Genomic DNA, 17,557 nt, shown 5'->3' on the forward strand with positions numbered 1-17,557 from the left:
CGCAGCTTCTACCATGATAATACATTGCAGAACAACTGAGTATGGGTGTAAAAATGAGTGTAGTCTCAGGTGATCAGTGTAGTCCCCTATCCTACCGCCTCCGTACAACCTATCAAGAGTGTGTTAGTTGGTTAACTGCAGTTTATTGGGCGTTCCAGTGTTTCGGCTCGGATGTCCCTCAGCGACCGCATTGCGACCTCCAACGTCTCGCTCTAATGACAGCATTTGGCATGTAGGATTGGATGAGATGTCCCAGGTTAATTTCCTGGCAGCAGACACTCTCCATGTGTGCCATGTCAGTGAACATAGGGACCACCGCTTGTTTTCTGTGCGCTCAGATACACCTCTCTCTCGATCATCTATTTCTCCTCCATAGTCAGGCTCTGTGGTGGGCACTAAAACTCCCACTGCTCTTACTGGCTCAAAAGCATAGGCAATTGGATGCCTGTCCTCATTGGTGGGTCTATCCCATTCGTCCATATCCATTTTGTTGAGGCAGTAATCTAACTGTGAGGCTATAACAGCTGCGTAAACAGCATAGAATGTTGTACCAACCATTCTTGTGATGTCATCATTTTCTGTAAACAAAGATGGCGGCGCACAGCTGAAATTAATGCAACTTGTTTGTGCTTTATTCTGAGTAACGGGTCATATTTCTGACTTTATTTGTATTTATGGTATATTTAAATATTTAACTAGTGCTGTAGACATCTGTTTTATTTGACTGCTTCATTTCCACTTTAAAGCCTGAGACAGACAGTTGCTGGAGGTGGCCGGAACACTTGGCATAGGATTCTAAGTGCCCTACTGTGATGTCATAATCGCCAATGTTAAGTCTATGGGGACATTTTTAGTAGTTTTTAATTAATAGTTCAAAAAGTATAAATGTTACAAAGTTGAAAAATACATAGCTGAAGTCACCTAAGTAAGACCTACGCAACACAGTTTGAACGAAGTTTCTACGTCAAACGGTTGAAGCTGAATTAAACGCACAAATACGTAGAAGAAAAATAACTAGAAATGCAATTCCAAGGAATTACCAGTGCATGAAAATGCTAAAGTTGTGATGTAAAATATCATGTATAGTTAAAACAGATAATACAGAGATGGTTACTACGGTGATGCTAGGATAGACATGGTGGTTGCATAGCTTAATAAAAGTTGATAGTTTAAAAGTAGACTGTTTAAAAGCTGAATGTAGATAGTTTAAAAGTTGTTGATAGACAGTAGATAGTTTAAAAGTTGTTGATAGACAGCTAGTTTAATAGATAGTTTAATGATAGTTTAAAAGTAGACCGTTTAAAAGTTGAAGGTAAATAGTTTAAAAGTTGTTGACAGACTGGGAGTTGAATGAATGTTGATATTCAAATAGTTTAATGGCTGTGTATAGGTAGATATTTGACGATAACTGAAAGTTGGAATGGCTCTAATGTTTGCTAGCAGTTATGCTAAGATTTTTAACTATGCTAACCATGCTACTTAGCTAATGTTTTATAGCAGTGCTAGCAATGCTAACCTGTTAACCATGCTACTTAGCTAACGTTTTCTAGCAGTTTAATTAATGTTGATATTCAAATAGTTTAATGGCTGTGTATAGGTAGATATTTGACGATAACTGAAAGTTGGCATGGCTCTAATGTTTGCTAGCAGTTATGCTAAGATTTGTAATTCTGCTAACCATGCTACTTAGCTAATGTTTTATAGTAGTGCTAGCAATGCTAACATGCTAACCATGCTACTTAGCTAACTTAACTAACATTTTCTAGCATTTTTGCTAAACATTTTCTAGCAGTTTTGCTAAACATGCTAACTATGCTAGCAACGTTAACATGCTAACTATGTTAACCATGTGACTTAGTTAACCAAGCTTATCATTTTTAGTAGTTATGCTAATTAGCATGCTAACTATGTTAACCATGTTACTTAGCTAACTTAGCTAATAATTTTTAGTAGTTATGCTAACTATGCTAACTAGCATGCTAACATGTTAGCATGCTAACTATGCTAACCATGTTACTTAGCTAACCTAGCTAATCATTTTTAGCAGTTTTGTTAAAAATGTTAACTAGCATGCTAGCATGCTAACTATGCTAACCATGTTACTTAGCTAACTTAGCTAATCATTTTTAGCAGTTATGCTAACTATGCTAACTAGCATGCTAACATGCTAGCATGTTAACTATGCTAACCATGTTACTTAGCTAACCTAACAATGCTAACATGCTAACTTTGCTAACCATGCTAACTAACTACAGTGGGTAGGAGTCATAGTTGATGAAAAGTGTTGACAGTTGATGACAAGTTAAAAGTTGTTGATAGACAGCTAGTGAATGTATATAGTTTAAAAGTTTAAATGTTGAATGTAGATAGTTTAAAAGTTGTTGATAGACAGCTAGTTTAATAGATAGATAGTTTAATGATAGTTTAAAAGTAGACCGTTTAAAAGTTGAATGTAAAAAGTTCAGTAGTTTAATGGGTTACATTGTTTAACAGTGGATTATTGTAGTGAGGACTTTTATTTTGAAACAGTTTTGGGCAGAGGAAACAGTTGAATAGGATGTGTAGTCTTAATTGACCCAGATTGTATGCTTAAAGCCTGAGGCTGCAGGTGGCCTGAACACCTGCCATAGGATTCTAATACGCCTATGTCACAGTTCCGGGTTTCGAACGTTCGAATCAATGTAGCAGTGTACCGTCGCTTCCTGTTTACATCAGGTGATCAGACGCAACATGGCCGCCTCCTGTCGCCGGTGTTATTGTAGTGTACCTGGCTGCTCTACCTCAAAACAACGACAACCTTACCTCAGTTTTCATGATTTCCCAAAAGACGAAACTCTCCGGAAAACATGGGTGAGGTTAATAAGAAGGGACAAGGGCCCATCGTTTAACATACTTTGTGGAAGCACTTACGTCTGCAGCTTACATTTTGATAGTGAGCTTATCCCTGTATCCAAGTGCGGCAGAAAACGCCTGAAACCTGGTGCCACACCACAGAGATTTGCTTGGAATAACTGGGGGTTAGATCGGGTGTCTCGGCAGTCCGTTTTCGACCGGCTCAGTGCACGTCTTGAGGCCGAGGGTGCGTCTAACGTTAGCGAAAGTTCTGCTGAGGAAGAAGTCCGCCGACCTAGCACTACCCTTATGGAGGAACTCCCCATGGGTCACACTTCTGACAACGCTGTTCAACTGGATGCTGCTGCTGCGGCTAACACTATAAGGGAGCTGGAGGCTAAGGTACAACAGTTGGAGTGTCAGCTGAGTGACCTATCCTGTAGGCCTACACTGCACACACTACACATCAACAGGTACTGTGCGACTGACTACGAGTTTCGCTTCTATACTCGCTTTTCATCAGAGAGAGTGTTTTTGCTGTTTTGGGAGTCAGTTGCCCCTTCAGCATCCAGATTGGTGTACTGGAGTAGAGCACAAAGGGCTAGTGATGTCACCACATTAGAAAAACCAAGTCCAAACCGAAAACTGGCTCTGATGGATGAGCTGTTTTTGTTCTGCTGTCGTGTTGCAGTCGGTCTGAAAGAGAAGGTGTTAGCTGACATGTTTGGCATCAGCACTACAACAGTCAGCAGGGTTCTCATCACTTGGACCAACTACTTATACCTTGTCTTGGGGTCTTTACCAACCTGGATGTCAAGAGAACAAGTACAAGCTACAATGCCAGCAAAGTTCAGACAGTACTGTGCAAATGTCAGAGTCATTCATCACCATCATCACTTACACTGCAGTCTGAGACATTTTCCTCCTACAAGAACCACACCACTTTCAAAGGTCTCATTGGTGTTGCCCCGTGTGGTGTTATCACATTCATTTCAAAGCTTTATACAGGATCAATATCTGACCGAGAAATAACCAGACAATCTGGAATCCTCAAGCAGCTGGAACCTGGAGACGCATGCATGGCTGATAAAGGCTTTGTCATTGATCAGATGCTGTCTGATGTCGGAGCGAGTCTTATTATTCCACCATTCAAAAGAGGTACCTGCTTCAGCAAAGACGACACTGAGAAAACACAAAGCATTGCTCGGCTCAGAATCCTGGTTGAGAGGGCTATCAGGCGAGTAAAGGAATATCACATCTGGGACACCGCCATCCCTCTGACCCTTTCAGGTTCTGTCAATCAGCTGTGGACAATCTGCTGCTTACTGTCCAACTTCCGAGGCCCTCTGGATGTGAAAGGTGATGTACCAGTGTGAAAAGCCTTAGCCTTATAGTTAAGAATGATGAATGCCCAGAGAATATATTTTACACATGTGTTTATTTTATAGTTTATGCATTACATTTTATAAAAACACAGAATATAATACAATTTATACATACAATTAAATGTTATGTGTTATTACATACAATTATAGAAATAGAATAGATTAAATCTTATTATACTAGTATAATTCTCTATATTAATTATTAATAATGCATATTACCATATGATTATGTATACTATATGACACTTATATTAGAATATTGTAAATAGTATTATTATTATAGAATATTGTACATTTTAACATTGTGAATATCATACTATTGTAAATTATTATTATACTATAATAATTCTATACTATTATTATACTATATTATTGTAAAATTGAAATGATATAATATTGTGTATTTTTAGATATAATAACATGTTCCCCTGTTTGGGGGTGGGAGTGGGGAAACCACCAGCATGTTCATGGTGAACACGTCCCTTATAATAAAAAATAAAACAGATATAATAAATACTTTAAACAGCGGAGTGTCTTGATGTGCCTATGTCTAGAGAGGGGGTGAGTGGGTGGGGGTGGGTATGTGAACTCTATGTGGATTTCATTTTCAGATAGGTTTCCATGTATGTGTTGAAAAACAACAGGTCAAGTTTATTCTTCATCTCCATGATCAGTGTCTCATCAAGCCAAATTCGCTCCACTGTGAGGTCAGTTTTTGTGGATGTAATGAAATCGCACCATGACAAGCCAGTTATGGCTAGCTGACCCTGGACTTGCCAGAAGTATTTGTGATTTCTTCTCAGTTTAGCCTGACCACCAATGAATCTAAGATGTGCAACATCTGTGACACTGTCAACATTTGGGCATTTGACTTCAGCTAGCCCAAAAGGGGGATTTGCTGCTGGGTCATACACCTTGGCATCAGGGCTGGCACCAAGATATGGCGCATCAGTGTGTAAAACAAAACCAGAGGGATACACATTAACATTGCATTGGTCACTGTACTGTAACAACACCTCTGGCTCAAGGTCAATGCCCCTCTTCATGTGCAGTGTTTGCCGTACCCCCCTCAGAATCCTGATTGCTAAAGCCTGACTGGATGCCTCCCCTTTAACACTGCATGCTTCCCCAAATCTGCTTGCCATTAAGCGGGGCTGCCGAACTTCCTTCCACAGAGGACTTTGTGACTGCCCCCTTGTTTTCTCCTCAATGACACATGCCAATTCACGAGTGACCTCTAAACTCTCTAGATGATAAAACTGTTCATAAGTGGGAACAAATTGCAGATGGCGTTCTAATTTAGAGCTAATCAATGGAAGTTGTGGAAATAAAGGAGCATCGGGATGCTTAATCACTTCATTTGTTTGTACAGGTGGGCACTGATAAGATAGAACTGAACCTTTAGGGACTGGCCCAAATTTAGAGTCCACAAATGTCATGCAGGAGAGGCCACATAAGATCTTACAAATTCCCGGCTGTGGTTGGATCTCTCGTAACTGTTCTCCAATGGACAGGACTGCTGGATCAGGAAGGGGTCCTAAAAGCACACATATCAGAGAAACGTCATGACTGACTAGTCACTGTGTAGGACATATGGTACTTTGCTATTATCTGTAACAATTTGATGTCTTTCAACTTGAATAATTGGTAGTGAAACTGAACCACAGCTATAGTGATAATCACTAACAATTCCACTAATGCAGTGTTACTCATTGCGCAGCTCGCAAGCCACATGCGGCTCGTCAGGCTATAATTGGTGTCTCGCATGGTAGCTTTGGCGAGATTTCGCCAAATTTGGTTTTACTCATTTTGAGTAGGCCTAAACTGTTCGCCAAAGGCCATCATCTCTGGCCCCAACTTGACAAAACAAAACTAGGCTCGGATTTAGCCTAGTCTACTGTATGACTTCAACGAGGTGATCTTTAGTTTCGTTCTGCTTACAGTATCTCACTGCCACGCCTTTGAATGCAATCCACTGCCCCGTTTACAAATGCTACAGCGGACTTAAACTGCCACCTTGTGGTGATAAGTTGTAATACATTTCACGCAGCTGCATGAAATCACAGAAAGCGCGAATGAAGTGGCCACTTCTAAATGGGACCCACTGTATGTGGTAACAGTCTATTTTTTTCAAATGTGCTTCATATACATACAATACTGCACTACAAAAACGCAAACATCTGAATTATACTTCCTTTCACCTTTATTACTGTATTTGGGTGAAGGGGGAAGTTATTAAGCCTTAATGGTGCTTCCTAAAGGGGGTATTGTCAAACCTGCTACTACTAATACTAAAAATACAGCATGTAAATTACCAAAGTAAATCTGGTCTTAAATGAAAATGTATTGGCGGTCATATGTGGCTCGTGAAAAAAATAGTGAGGATCACTGTACTAACGCATACCTGGGTAAGCTGGATAAAGTGTAGATTTCACACTGCTTCGTCCTGGTGCCCTTGGCTTTGGCTTTCGCACCACAAGTTCATCGGTAGGCTCTGGACAAATCCCCTAGATCACATTGATTTTTACACAAATAATATACAGTTGTAAGTTTAAAAGTGATGACAAAAACATATGCAAGTCACAATGTAAGTGTACATTTTCAGAAGGCAGCAAAACCTGTTGCAGTCATAATACCTGTGTTCTGGGTCTGTGCCAGGTCTGAAGCATACTAGTGCATGAAAGTGGTGGTGGCACAGTTTTGAACCCCATGGCAGTTTGAAAAAGCAGTGCAACCACATGGTTACATAAAGCCTGGCCAGCAACACATGAACAGGAGAAGCCTCTCAATACCACCGGTGTCCCAACAGCATGTAGTGCCACCTATAAAAGGAGGACAAGCACTTTAGAGGAAGTTTACAAAATAAGCAGAGGTAGAAAAGTCCAGCTTTAAAAAAGAAAACATCCTTCTATGTATTTCTTATACCCATGAGGTGTTATTTAGCTAAGTCTACATTAAACCTAGACCTAAATTAACCTGGCCAAAAAGTTGTGCTAATTATGAATATGTTAATGGTTATAACAGATACAGCATGTTTACTTCTTGAAGCCAGACATTTACACCACTGACAGAAGATTTCAGCATTTACTGAACACAAAAACTGAAAACATCTGCAACAGCAGATAAACAAATGAACTTGAACTTATGTAGGTCCGAGACCACATCCTAGTCACTACTAGGCTACTCTTTAGCCTATGTGATATTTTGAAAATGCATAGTTGTCTGGGACCATTAGAAATCTACTGAAATCCATCAGTGCCCAATGCCCATGAAGACCACTGGTCAAATGATGTAGCCCAGAGAGTAACGTTATAGCAAAGCTTGTTGATGTAACGTTAATAGTGACCAGGGTATGATTTCGGACTCAAGCCTTAACTTCCTAAACACTGTAACCTGAAGTGTATGCGGTTCCTCGCTCTTTCTCATAGACCGGTAGCAGTTCGCTTGTACTACCACCTCCTCATTGACTAAATCTGACACTGTAGTGAAGGGGAAGATGATCACAGTTTATTGAACATAATAAGTCTTGACTTAACGTTATTCTAATGCTTCTTAACTACAGCCAAAGTACATCACAGACAAACTGTTAAAATACTGAATGTATCGACAACTTGGTTAACGTAATGCGTTAAGATAGCATGCTAATTGACATTAACGTCAGCTGATGAAACTCACTTACCTTTATAATTGATGATGTATTGTTCAAAAAACAACTTATAGCCTTTATTCAACTTTGACGTTTTCACTTGTGAATGTTCATTCACAAGCCGCACGACGTCTTCTTGCCCAAATTTCGGCAAACTTTTAAGTGAGGTAGACCACAGGTGAACACTCGCCTGATGCTTTTTCTCTACGGAACTCCCCCTCGCTCGGTCTGAAGCTCTTTTCCTTTTCTTTGTGTCTTCCGTCAAGGGTTTTCGCTGCTTCTTCGCCGGCTCTGCCATTATACACACGTTTGCAACAATCTCTAGCGTTTCGTTAGCCTGCCTCTGTGCTGTAAACTGATCCTGCTTCGGTCGGCGGGTACAATACACTGAACTTGCAAGCGGGATATTCTTCCTACAGGCAGTAGGGGCGGGCGAGAGAGTCTTCATTCGCCCTGTAACGAGTCATTTAACCATACCGACTTATGAATACTTATTCCCATTTTTCTTTAATAGTTTGAAAAGTTGAAAAGTTGAAAAGACATAGCAGCTTGGTCCGTTTGAAGACCTACGTTACAAAGTTTGAACTAAGTTTCTAAGTTAAACTGTTCAAGAGAAATTGCGTACGGAAAAAGTGGTAAGCGGAAGAAGAAGTTGTTGAAGTTGCCTAGGAAGAACAGTACAGTGTATTTTCATGCACTGTAATAAGAAGAAATCGGATAACAGTAGAGTGCATTTTCATGCCCTCTAATTAAACAATATCGGGTGCTTATGGGCTAGGCTGGGTGAACCCAGCCTGATCTGCCCGCTATTTATTTTTTGATTTCTTAAAAGATTGAGCTTGGTCTGGTGAAAGCCAGACTAGCCATGGACCTCAGTTACACAATGCAAGGGAACATGAATCAGCCTATATTTGCACGAACAATAACGGACAACAGCTCTTCAACTTTGGCCCGTTAAAATGTGTATGAACAGTCTAGCGACGCATTTCATCAAGGCCCATTTGGACATGTCAGTTATTTGCACCACTGGTTAGATGTAAAACAGCATTTCGTTTCAGACTACTGTTACTTCATTTGTGCATTAACAATAACGTTTCAGACTACTGTTACTTAATTTGTGCATTGACAATAAAGTATCACATGAACTAAAGATGACTAAAATCTTATGTAGAAGAAGAAACATTCACAAAAAATCCATCCATCCAAAAATGACCTTTGTTTTTGATAGCTGTTGAAAACGGCATGGAACTGACAGAGATGTTTTTGTTTATAAATAAATAAATAAATAAATAAATAAATAACATTATGCTGATACCTTTTGCTTTTCCCAAATACAATGTAGCCTACAGGTGTAAGTGACCTTTCATCAATCCAGTTGCAATGGATGAACTGTGATGAACTGCCCTACTTGTGATTGTTTAGAGATTTTAAAGGTTTTATAACAATGCTACATCTTCTTTGGCTATTCTACAATCTACTATCTAATTCACCTTTTCAGCACCAGTAGGCTACAGCCGCACACACACACTCAGGCATGCCAAACAAGCATATACAAAAGTTTCAAGAGTGGGGGATGGAGTAAAAGATGGAGACAAATTGAAGTGTGATTTATTTTCGCGGAAAGGATGTACAGGACTGAGCGGCGGTCATATTTTGTACCGCTATGCGGTACATCTAGTTTAAGATAAGATAAGAAAATCCTTTAATTGTCTCCCGAAGGAGAAATTTGCATTGTTACAGTGTCCAAGACAGTGAAGGAAAAGAAAGACATGCAACAAATACACACTCCTTTGGCATGCTTCCCTGCACCATACCTGTTCGAGCACATGTGGGGAAAGCACAACCTACAGCCATTTATCACAGTAACAGACAGTCCTATCATCCTAGTACTAATGCTAAATACATAAAATAAATAAATATAACAACAAGGATAACCTGTTCTAATGGGAACCCACAGTTATTAAGAATAGTTATATTGTCCTTGTGTAATGTATAAAACTGTATAAAAAAGTAGTCAGTAAAACATCTCTAGTAGTTCTAGTAGTATTATGTAAGTAGTATCTAGTAGTATGTAAGTACTTGTTGATTTTTGTGCTTTTTAGATGATGTATTTTCTTCAAACCTCTATGTTTTGCACATATAGCAGAATTGACAATAAAGTTGACTTGCCTTTTAGGACCACAGGTGCTGGAGCCATTGAAGTTCAAACTGTAAAAAAGAGAGTCCACGCGCTGAGACGTTAGAAAATGAAAACATTCAAAAGTTTAACAAATTTATAGCAACAGTAACGACAGTATACAATATTTACACGATCCAGGTATGGCTCAAGGCCTGTGAACAGAATGACAGATGTAATACAATGTTGAGTGATGATGGACTGTCTGTCTGCCTATGCTGTAAAGCCAGATGTGCCCCATTTATGCATGGCCCAATGGGCTCCATCAGTGGAGGCAGATGACATTGATCTGGATACCACACGGTTGGTTTGTTTGTTTGCACTTCTCTATGAACTCTTGGTGAATAACCCTTTCAGTGTTTAGAGTCACCTGTCCGTGGCAAATGTCTACCATTATAGATGAGAAGAATAATGAATATAATTAGGCAACCTGGGTAATATTGCAATAATGTCTGATTTCAGATCATATCATAACATGTAAGATGCACAATATAAACATTTTAGCTCTCCCATATCCACCACAGCATTACCGTCAGCATCATTCATTGGTGAATATTGTGCCGAGTTTCATTCTGAATGTTGTCATGTTGCCCTGTGTTATTATGCGGTGACTGATCCACTTTTGATCAGTGGCATGCCAGGGCCAGTGTGTCAGAGACGTCTCGCGTTCCTGCTTTCCTGTTCATGAGAGCCCATGATGAGCCAACGGCAGAGGAGGAGGGGGGGAGTGTGTGTGTGTTGTTTTGTGGGGGTAACACTTTCTACAAGGACACATACTCAGTGTAATTATATCCCTCATGTCAAGTTGCTATGGAGACCACAGTGATCAGTGTTTATTGCAGACATGACCTTCTGACATAGAAATGATGAAGAAGTATCAGACTATTATGGTCCATGTCAAATTTAGATCTTGTTCTGGAGGTGACCTCCATATGTCTGAGAAGTGGAGTTCATTTTCATTGTAGAGACCCATATGCCTAAGAATACAATAAGGCCAAGTTGTGTCTTTTTACCTACAGTAAGTGGCTGTGAGCACATTTCTCTGCAATGATTTTCAAAATGTCACCATTTTGAACTAATGTCAATAAACTTACACACTTTTTTTTACATAATATAAAGGTTGCATCAAGGATTTGGTTTCAACTTCAAGGAAACATTGTTGCAATATTGTGTAATGTTGTCATTACAATATTATTTTTTTGTAGCAGCAAGAACTTGGATCCTCATTTTGTCCTAATTTGGATTTGGAAGTGGGGTTTTTGTATTTGTTTTTGTTTTTGTATACAGTTTTTGTATTAAATTGTGTGTAGGAATATCTTAACCTAAGCCCATTCATTGAAAATTTCACTGTAAATTCTAGTTTCTTCTGCCAGCTGGCTAGCGTGGATGATGAAGTCTTTCGCAATCTCCACATGACAGGGGGATAGTGGGATTATAAAAGAGAATATTAAAGCATATTGCCTCTTCTCATTAAACCACCTTTTGCCCCCGTGTTTGAGTATGAAACTGAACCATTTCCCACCACAGGGTTGGGGGACTGTGGTGGATAAAAGCATCCCTCTCTGGCACAGCCATAGACCACAGCACCCATGTCTCCACAGTGCTATGAGCATCTCTGCAATCTTCACTGCGGCGTTGACAGGACATGTTGGGGAGACTTGTCTCCTGAAATATGGGGTGCGATGGTGGCCGAGGTGGCTGCCATGCCTCTGGGTTCGGAGGGGGAGCCAGAAGCCTGGAGATTTACAACCCGTGAGGAGCAGCCGTGCCAAAAGGGTGAATCACCCACTATCATCACTTTGTCACACAACTCGCAAAGGTCACCTTCGTTCTGCATCAAAATGGGCTCTCTGATGCGTGGCACGCCAGCTCAGACATGTACACATGCTGATTTTCTCAGTAACACACATTTACCTGCAAGCACTAGACACCTTAATCTCAATTATCTGTAGACAACAAACTGAACTTTACTATAGACAGTGCATTTAGTAAAGGTTGCATAATCTTCAGATCATTAAAGTGGCAAGTTTGGCAACACAGTAGATTGTGGGTGGGGTATTATGGGTAATGCACAGGGTGTGTATTATGCATTACAATCACTTTTACATTGCATTACATCATGCATAAGGTATTCTAATGTGCTTAATAGTCTTGGGGGAGGGGGTGACCTCTTTAATGGACACCCATGAGAAGCCTGTATCTTACACTCTGCAGTTTTCGTTCATTGTGTGGTTTATATCATGAACTTACTGTTAAATCTTTTGGACTAAATTCCACAAAATGTACCGATAGTGCTTTATAGGCTCATATACATCTAGACCAGGGGTAGGCAACCTGCGGCCCTTTAATTCCTCTCTAGTGGCTCCCTGGCTTTCTCTAAAAATGGAAGTTATAAAATATTTCTAGCAATTTCATATAGTCGTTAAGCTTCAAGCTGTCCCAACACACAACAGTTTGTGAAAATATTATACAGCATATGCAGACTATGGTGAGTAATGCCATATGCCTGAGGCTAATAAAGATAGGGATGTTTAAACTGATTCTTTAAAATGGCCCTTTTAAGAGAAAAGGTTGCAACCCCTGATATGAGATGGATGAGAGAAGATGTATCACACCATAATGGACAGGCAGTGTACATGAGGATGTGTGGTTTGATAGAGGCAATGTTCACAATCAACCTCAATGTGACTCATTGTTTCCATTCCCTTCTGTTCAGCTGTGATGGGGGAAACAAAGCTCTCTCTCTCTCTCTCTCTCAGCTCACTCTCTCTCTTTCTCTCCCTCTCTCCCTCTGTTACAGCTCATAAATTCAGCCTCAGTGTAATTGGGTTAGAGTCACTCACAGCCGTCAGGGCGCCAGCAAAAGTCATCATGGGATGTGAAGATGTGGAGGGGTCCTTCACAAAAACAAAAAGAGCAGAGCGCCACAGATGGGTTCGGCACGCACTCTGTATCGGTGAAAGTGAGTGTGATTGTGGAGCGAACAATCAGACTGGTCCTGAAACAGGCCTGGTTTTGTGTTATATATCATTGTTTGTCTTTTAAAGGGGTACTTTAAAAATATCGGAATTCCCTTTTTTGTCAACTTTCAGTGTACCGGGTCCGGGAACCCATTTAACACTAAGGGGGAGAACCCAACTCTAAATGCAATAGCAAAGGTGAGAAAGGAGAAACATTATAGCCCAATACCAGGTGTTCCAAGCACGTATATACAGTAGTAAGAGACTCTGTTCTCCTTAATCTAAGTCAGTGTAGCATCAAAATGAATTTGATGCTGTAATTTCAGGTAGAGAACAACATTGTGTTGCTTTAGCAGTTAATCCCATCATGATGAAGTTAAATTGATTGGAGGTACAGAATCACCTTCCTTGTGAAATCCAGAGACGTCCACTGGGAGGCTCAAATGCACTAGAGTAGTCTCAGAAGAGAGAGAATTCAGGCCTTTGATGAACTAAAACAGAGGGTAGACTTTGCAACTGTCTTGCACAGAGACAGAGGACCTGGTCTGGGCAGAGAGATGAAACACGTTGAGCCATCATCATGAAAGGTATAATAACATAGCTATGACTGATATGGCAAGCCACATCAAAACCTTTTTTTTAGTGAAATTGAAATGTATATATTAAACCAGATTTAGTGCATTTCTGTCATACCATCGTCAGGACTGTAGGACTGTCTCCCCCATAATATTGATTTCCAAAGATCTTACTGTGTTTCTCTCTTCTTCCATAGACCTGTCCGGAATAAGTCCCACCTCCGAAACAGCCGTACGGGCGTTGAATGTCTATGGGAAATAACATGGCTTTTCGAAATATCATACCTGTCAAACTTCTGTAAGTGGCGAATGGTGGGCCGATTGGCCTACACACTTCTGCCATCTAGTTTCCACTGGATTTTTTGATTGTCGGTGCCGTTAAAGTAGAAATATATCAGTAAGAAGCACTAAGCTAACGCACGTTTCAGACGCCGCGACTCCCCCAGTCAAGGTTGCATAGCAACGGCAATGTTTCATAGTTTGTCTTCACTGAAATGGAGTTCGTGGCACCAGAGCCTGTCTACGGAGGTGGCACTAACCCTGCGTGAAATCGTCATGTTTGATAGGTTGTTAATACATTCTGAAAATGTTACTGTTCTGATCAAGGTCATGCAAAATAAAGCTATCGACTCAATACGACTCTGCCTCTGACTCCTAGTCTGCTTATCATTATCTTATCACTAGTCCTCGTACTGGTTAGCACAACCCTCGTGGCTGTTTTATAAGTTAAGGGTTATGAACTTATATGTGTTTATAAGTTAAGGGTTATGTAATTTATAATATATCAAAAATACTACTAGATTTATACCATATGATATATATTAGGGCTGTCAATCGATTAAAAAAAATAATCTAATTAATTACATACTCTGTGATTAATTAATCTAAATTAATCGCGTATATAATATTTGCTGTGAAAGTATTTTAAATATTTAAATTCAGATGAATCATTGAATAATCAGCATTAGTGACAAGTTCAAAAACTATTTTATTATTATTTTAATAATGGCCATAATAATCTATGATATGACCTAATATGCTATGGAAATAAATTCAAAAGTGCTTCGGGAAGAATTTTTTTCATATACAAGGTATTTCAGGCCACAGATATAACCTAGGGGACACAATGAAAATAAATTAACACTCCCCTCAATGTCAATACTATTTCTTTGTATTGATATGCGACTTTAGAGTTGATGAACTCCGCTGATATGCAAATTCCTTGCTGCAGACATTGCAGGGATCTTTATTTTAATCAACACCATCAGGCCATTTTTTAAAAGTAAATGTTCCAATCAATGATCTAGGCAGCACATTTTATTCTCACTCCTTTTTACAGTCTAAAGGTTACTGACTACAACGGCTCAGGGTCAAAGGTCATACGGAATCGATTAATCTGTGTTATTTTTTTTAATCTATTATTTTTTCTCAAATTAATGAATCGAAATTAATCAGTTATTTTGACAGCCCTAATATATATATATATATATATATATATATATATATGCAACAAGCAATCAAATATCTCAACAATATCTCAATAACAGCCAACAAACTCTCAGCACAGTCAAACTAAAGTTAAGACGTGTTGAAAAGAGGCTGAACCTTGCAAACGATTTACTTTTATAGACTGAAATCACGCGTGGATCACACGTGAAAATGACCATCACGTTGTGACCACCGCGTCCTCCACCCGCGTACATCGGAACTAGCTCTAGGTTAGCATTAATAATCGTTTACTACTTTAACGGCACCGACAATCAAAAAATCTAGTGGAAACTAGATGGCAGAAGTATGTAGGCCAATCGACCCACCAGCTTGTTCTACTTTGCCACCTGCAGAGTTTGACAGGTACGATATTTCAAAACGCCATGTTATTTCCCATAGACATTTGACGACCAGAAGTTGGGTGGACACGGATGTTTCGGAGGTGGGACTTATTCCGGACAGGTCTATAGTAATCCATTCATAGGCTTGTGATTGCTTTAGTCTTGTCGCCTCACTGTGGACTACTACCCAGAAGCCCTTATTCATACCTTCTGTGTCCAGTCCCCCTCTTTGTCCCCAACAAACCGGTCTGTTACATCGCCATATGGTCCTCATAGGCCCATGCCTGGGGAGCTGGTGGCTTTGGCTTTTTTGTCTATTATTCAGTGTGTAATGTAGATGGATGTTCTCTTCTGGAATTGACTATATACATCTTCTTTAAACATTTACATGACATTTACAAAATGACATTGATATGACAAAACATTCAAGCTACATTGCAAAGGAGACCTTTATGTTACAATAAAAATGACCTTTGCCAACACCAGACTGCCAGTGCAGAAGCTGAAGTCCCACTGAAAGGACATAGTTGTAGAAGGAGAGGAGAGGAAGTGCATGCTAAGAGCGTGTTAGGCGTGTTGGGTTTTTACATGTGTTAGGAGAGGAGAGGAAGTGCATGCTAAGAGCGTGTTAGGCGTGTTGGGTTTTTACATGTGTTAGGAGAGGAGAGGAAGTGCATGCTAAGAGCGTGTTAGGCGTGTTGGGTTTTTACATGTGTTAGGAGAGGAGAGGAAGTGCATGCTAAGAGCGTGTTAGGCGTGTTGGGTTTTTACATGTGTTAGGAGAGGAGAGGAAGTGCATTTGTAGGCTTTTTAGCCTTTTGTCTCGCAGCTTCTGACGCCCCCCTTGCACTTTTGTGGTTTATTAGGCCTACTATCCATTTTCACAATTTCACAGACGGAAACTCACTTCTCTCCGCGGTCAGACAGCTCAAATGGCAAAATTTGATAACCCTGGGAGGGGAGGGGGAGGGCTGAGAGATGTCATTGGACTAGCCCAATGTCCGTCAAGAAAATTAACCAATGGGCCGCGTTTCGTGTCTCAAATACCGTCGCGATGGATATTTGTTTAATTATTATTAAATAATAACAGCCCCGGCCCAAAAATGTGCGTTGGCCCACCGGGCAATGCCCGGTATGCCCGATGGCCAGTCCATGCCTGTAAGAGCGTGTTAGGCGTGTTGGGTTTTTACATGTGTTAGGAGAGGAAAGGTAGTGCATGCTAAGAGCCTGTTAGGCGTGTTGGGTTTTTAGATGTGTTAGGAGAGGAGGTACTCTTGGAAGAGTTGGGTCTTTAGGAACTTCTTGAAGACAGAGAGGGACGTCCCTGTTTGAGGCTCCATCTGGATCAGAGAACTACAAATGAGAATGGTCTGGATTGCCTATGTGCCTAGTGTATAGGAGGCAGTGCCAGACAGTGGGGGAATGCAGCAAGGGATGACCTGGCTGAGCCTTTATGAGAGCATTTAAGTAAGTGGGAGCAAACTGAGAGATCACTTTGTAAGTGAGCATTATTCAAATTCTGAATCTGCCTTGATAATTATTCTACTTTATCTTTTATTACTTTTTTTACTACTTTTGCCTTTGTTTTTTGCTTACTAATTATCCTTTATTTTTAAAATATTTTACCTTGTGTTTTATGTTTTCTTTTTATTATGATCTTAACCTTTTAACTATTCTTGACTATATTGCCTTTCTATGCTTTTTATTTGTTGTTATTGTTTGGTTTTGTTTATGTAAAGCACATTGAATGACCTCTGTGTATGAAATGCGCTATATAAATAAACTTGACTTGACTTGACGTTAGTGACTTCAATTGCATGCGGGCTGCTAAAGGTAACCAGTGGAATTCCAGCGGGGTGACATGTGCACTTTTTTGTTGATTGAACACCAGCTGTACCACCATGTTTTGGACCATCTTTACCGGTTTCACTTGCATAAGCCAGGAGGCCCGTTAGAAGGCCGTTAAAGCAGTCAAGGCGAGAGGTAAGCATGGTTGGTACCGGGACCTGCAGCAAATTGGTATTTATTGGTATTATCATTAGTGATTTTAAGCCAATACATTTTTTTGTCACATTCAGCGATCATCTCCTCACGATCTGCTAGCTGCCCATTCCACTGTATGTAAAAACTCGCAGCCCAGGCTCTGAAAACTGG

At 40.1% G+C, this 17,557-nt stretch overlaps 1 protein-coding gene across 2 annotated transcripts; it reads right to left on the reverse strand.

Moving 5' to 3' along the window:
• Nucleotides 1-4,616: 4,616 nt before the first annotated feature.
• Nucleotides 4,617-7,701, reverse strand: LOC121678037. 2 transcript variants are annotated; one of them, XM_042057217.1, is made up of 4 exons: nucleotides 7,611-7,683; nucleotides 6,854-7,039; nucleotides 6,622-6,724; nucleotides 4,617-5,754 (listed from the first exon to the last, which is right to left on the reverse strand). In XM_042057217.1, the coding sequence occupies exons 1-4, from the start codon at nucleotides 7,641-7,643 to the stop codon at nucleotides 4,808-4,810; spliced, it is 1,269 nt and encodes a 422-aa protein (XP_041913151.1). In that variant the 5' UTR covers nucleotides 7,644-7,683; the 3' UTR covers nucleotides 4,617-4,807. The 2 variants fall into 2 exon arrangements, with proteins under 2 accessions (XP_041913151.1, XP_041913158.1); XM_042057224.1 differs by having other exon boundaries at nucleotides 6,854-7,701.
• Between the last annotated feature and the right edge of the window lie 9,856 nt (nucleotides 7,702-17,557).

This window comes from Alosa sapidissima, chromosome 1, assembly GCF_018492685.1.
Source record: "Alosa sapidissima isolate fAloSap1 chromosome 1, fAloSap1.pri, whole genome shotgun sequence".
In the NCBI taxonomy this organism is placed as follows: Eukaryota; Metazoa; Chordata; class Actinopteri; order Clupeiformes; family Clupeidae; genus Alosa; species Alosa sapidissima.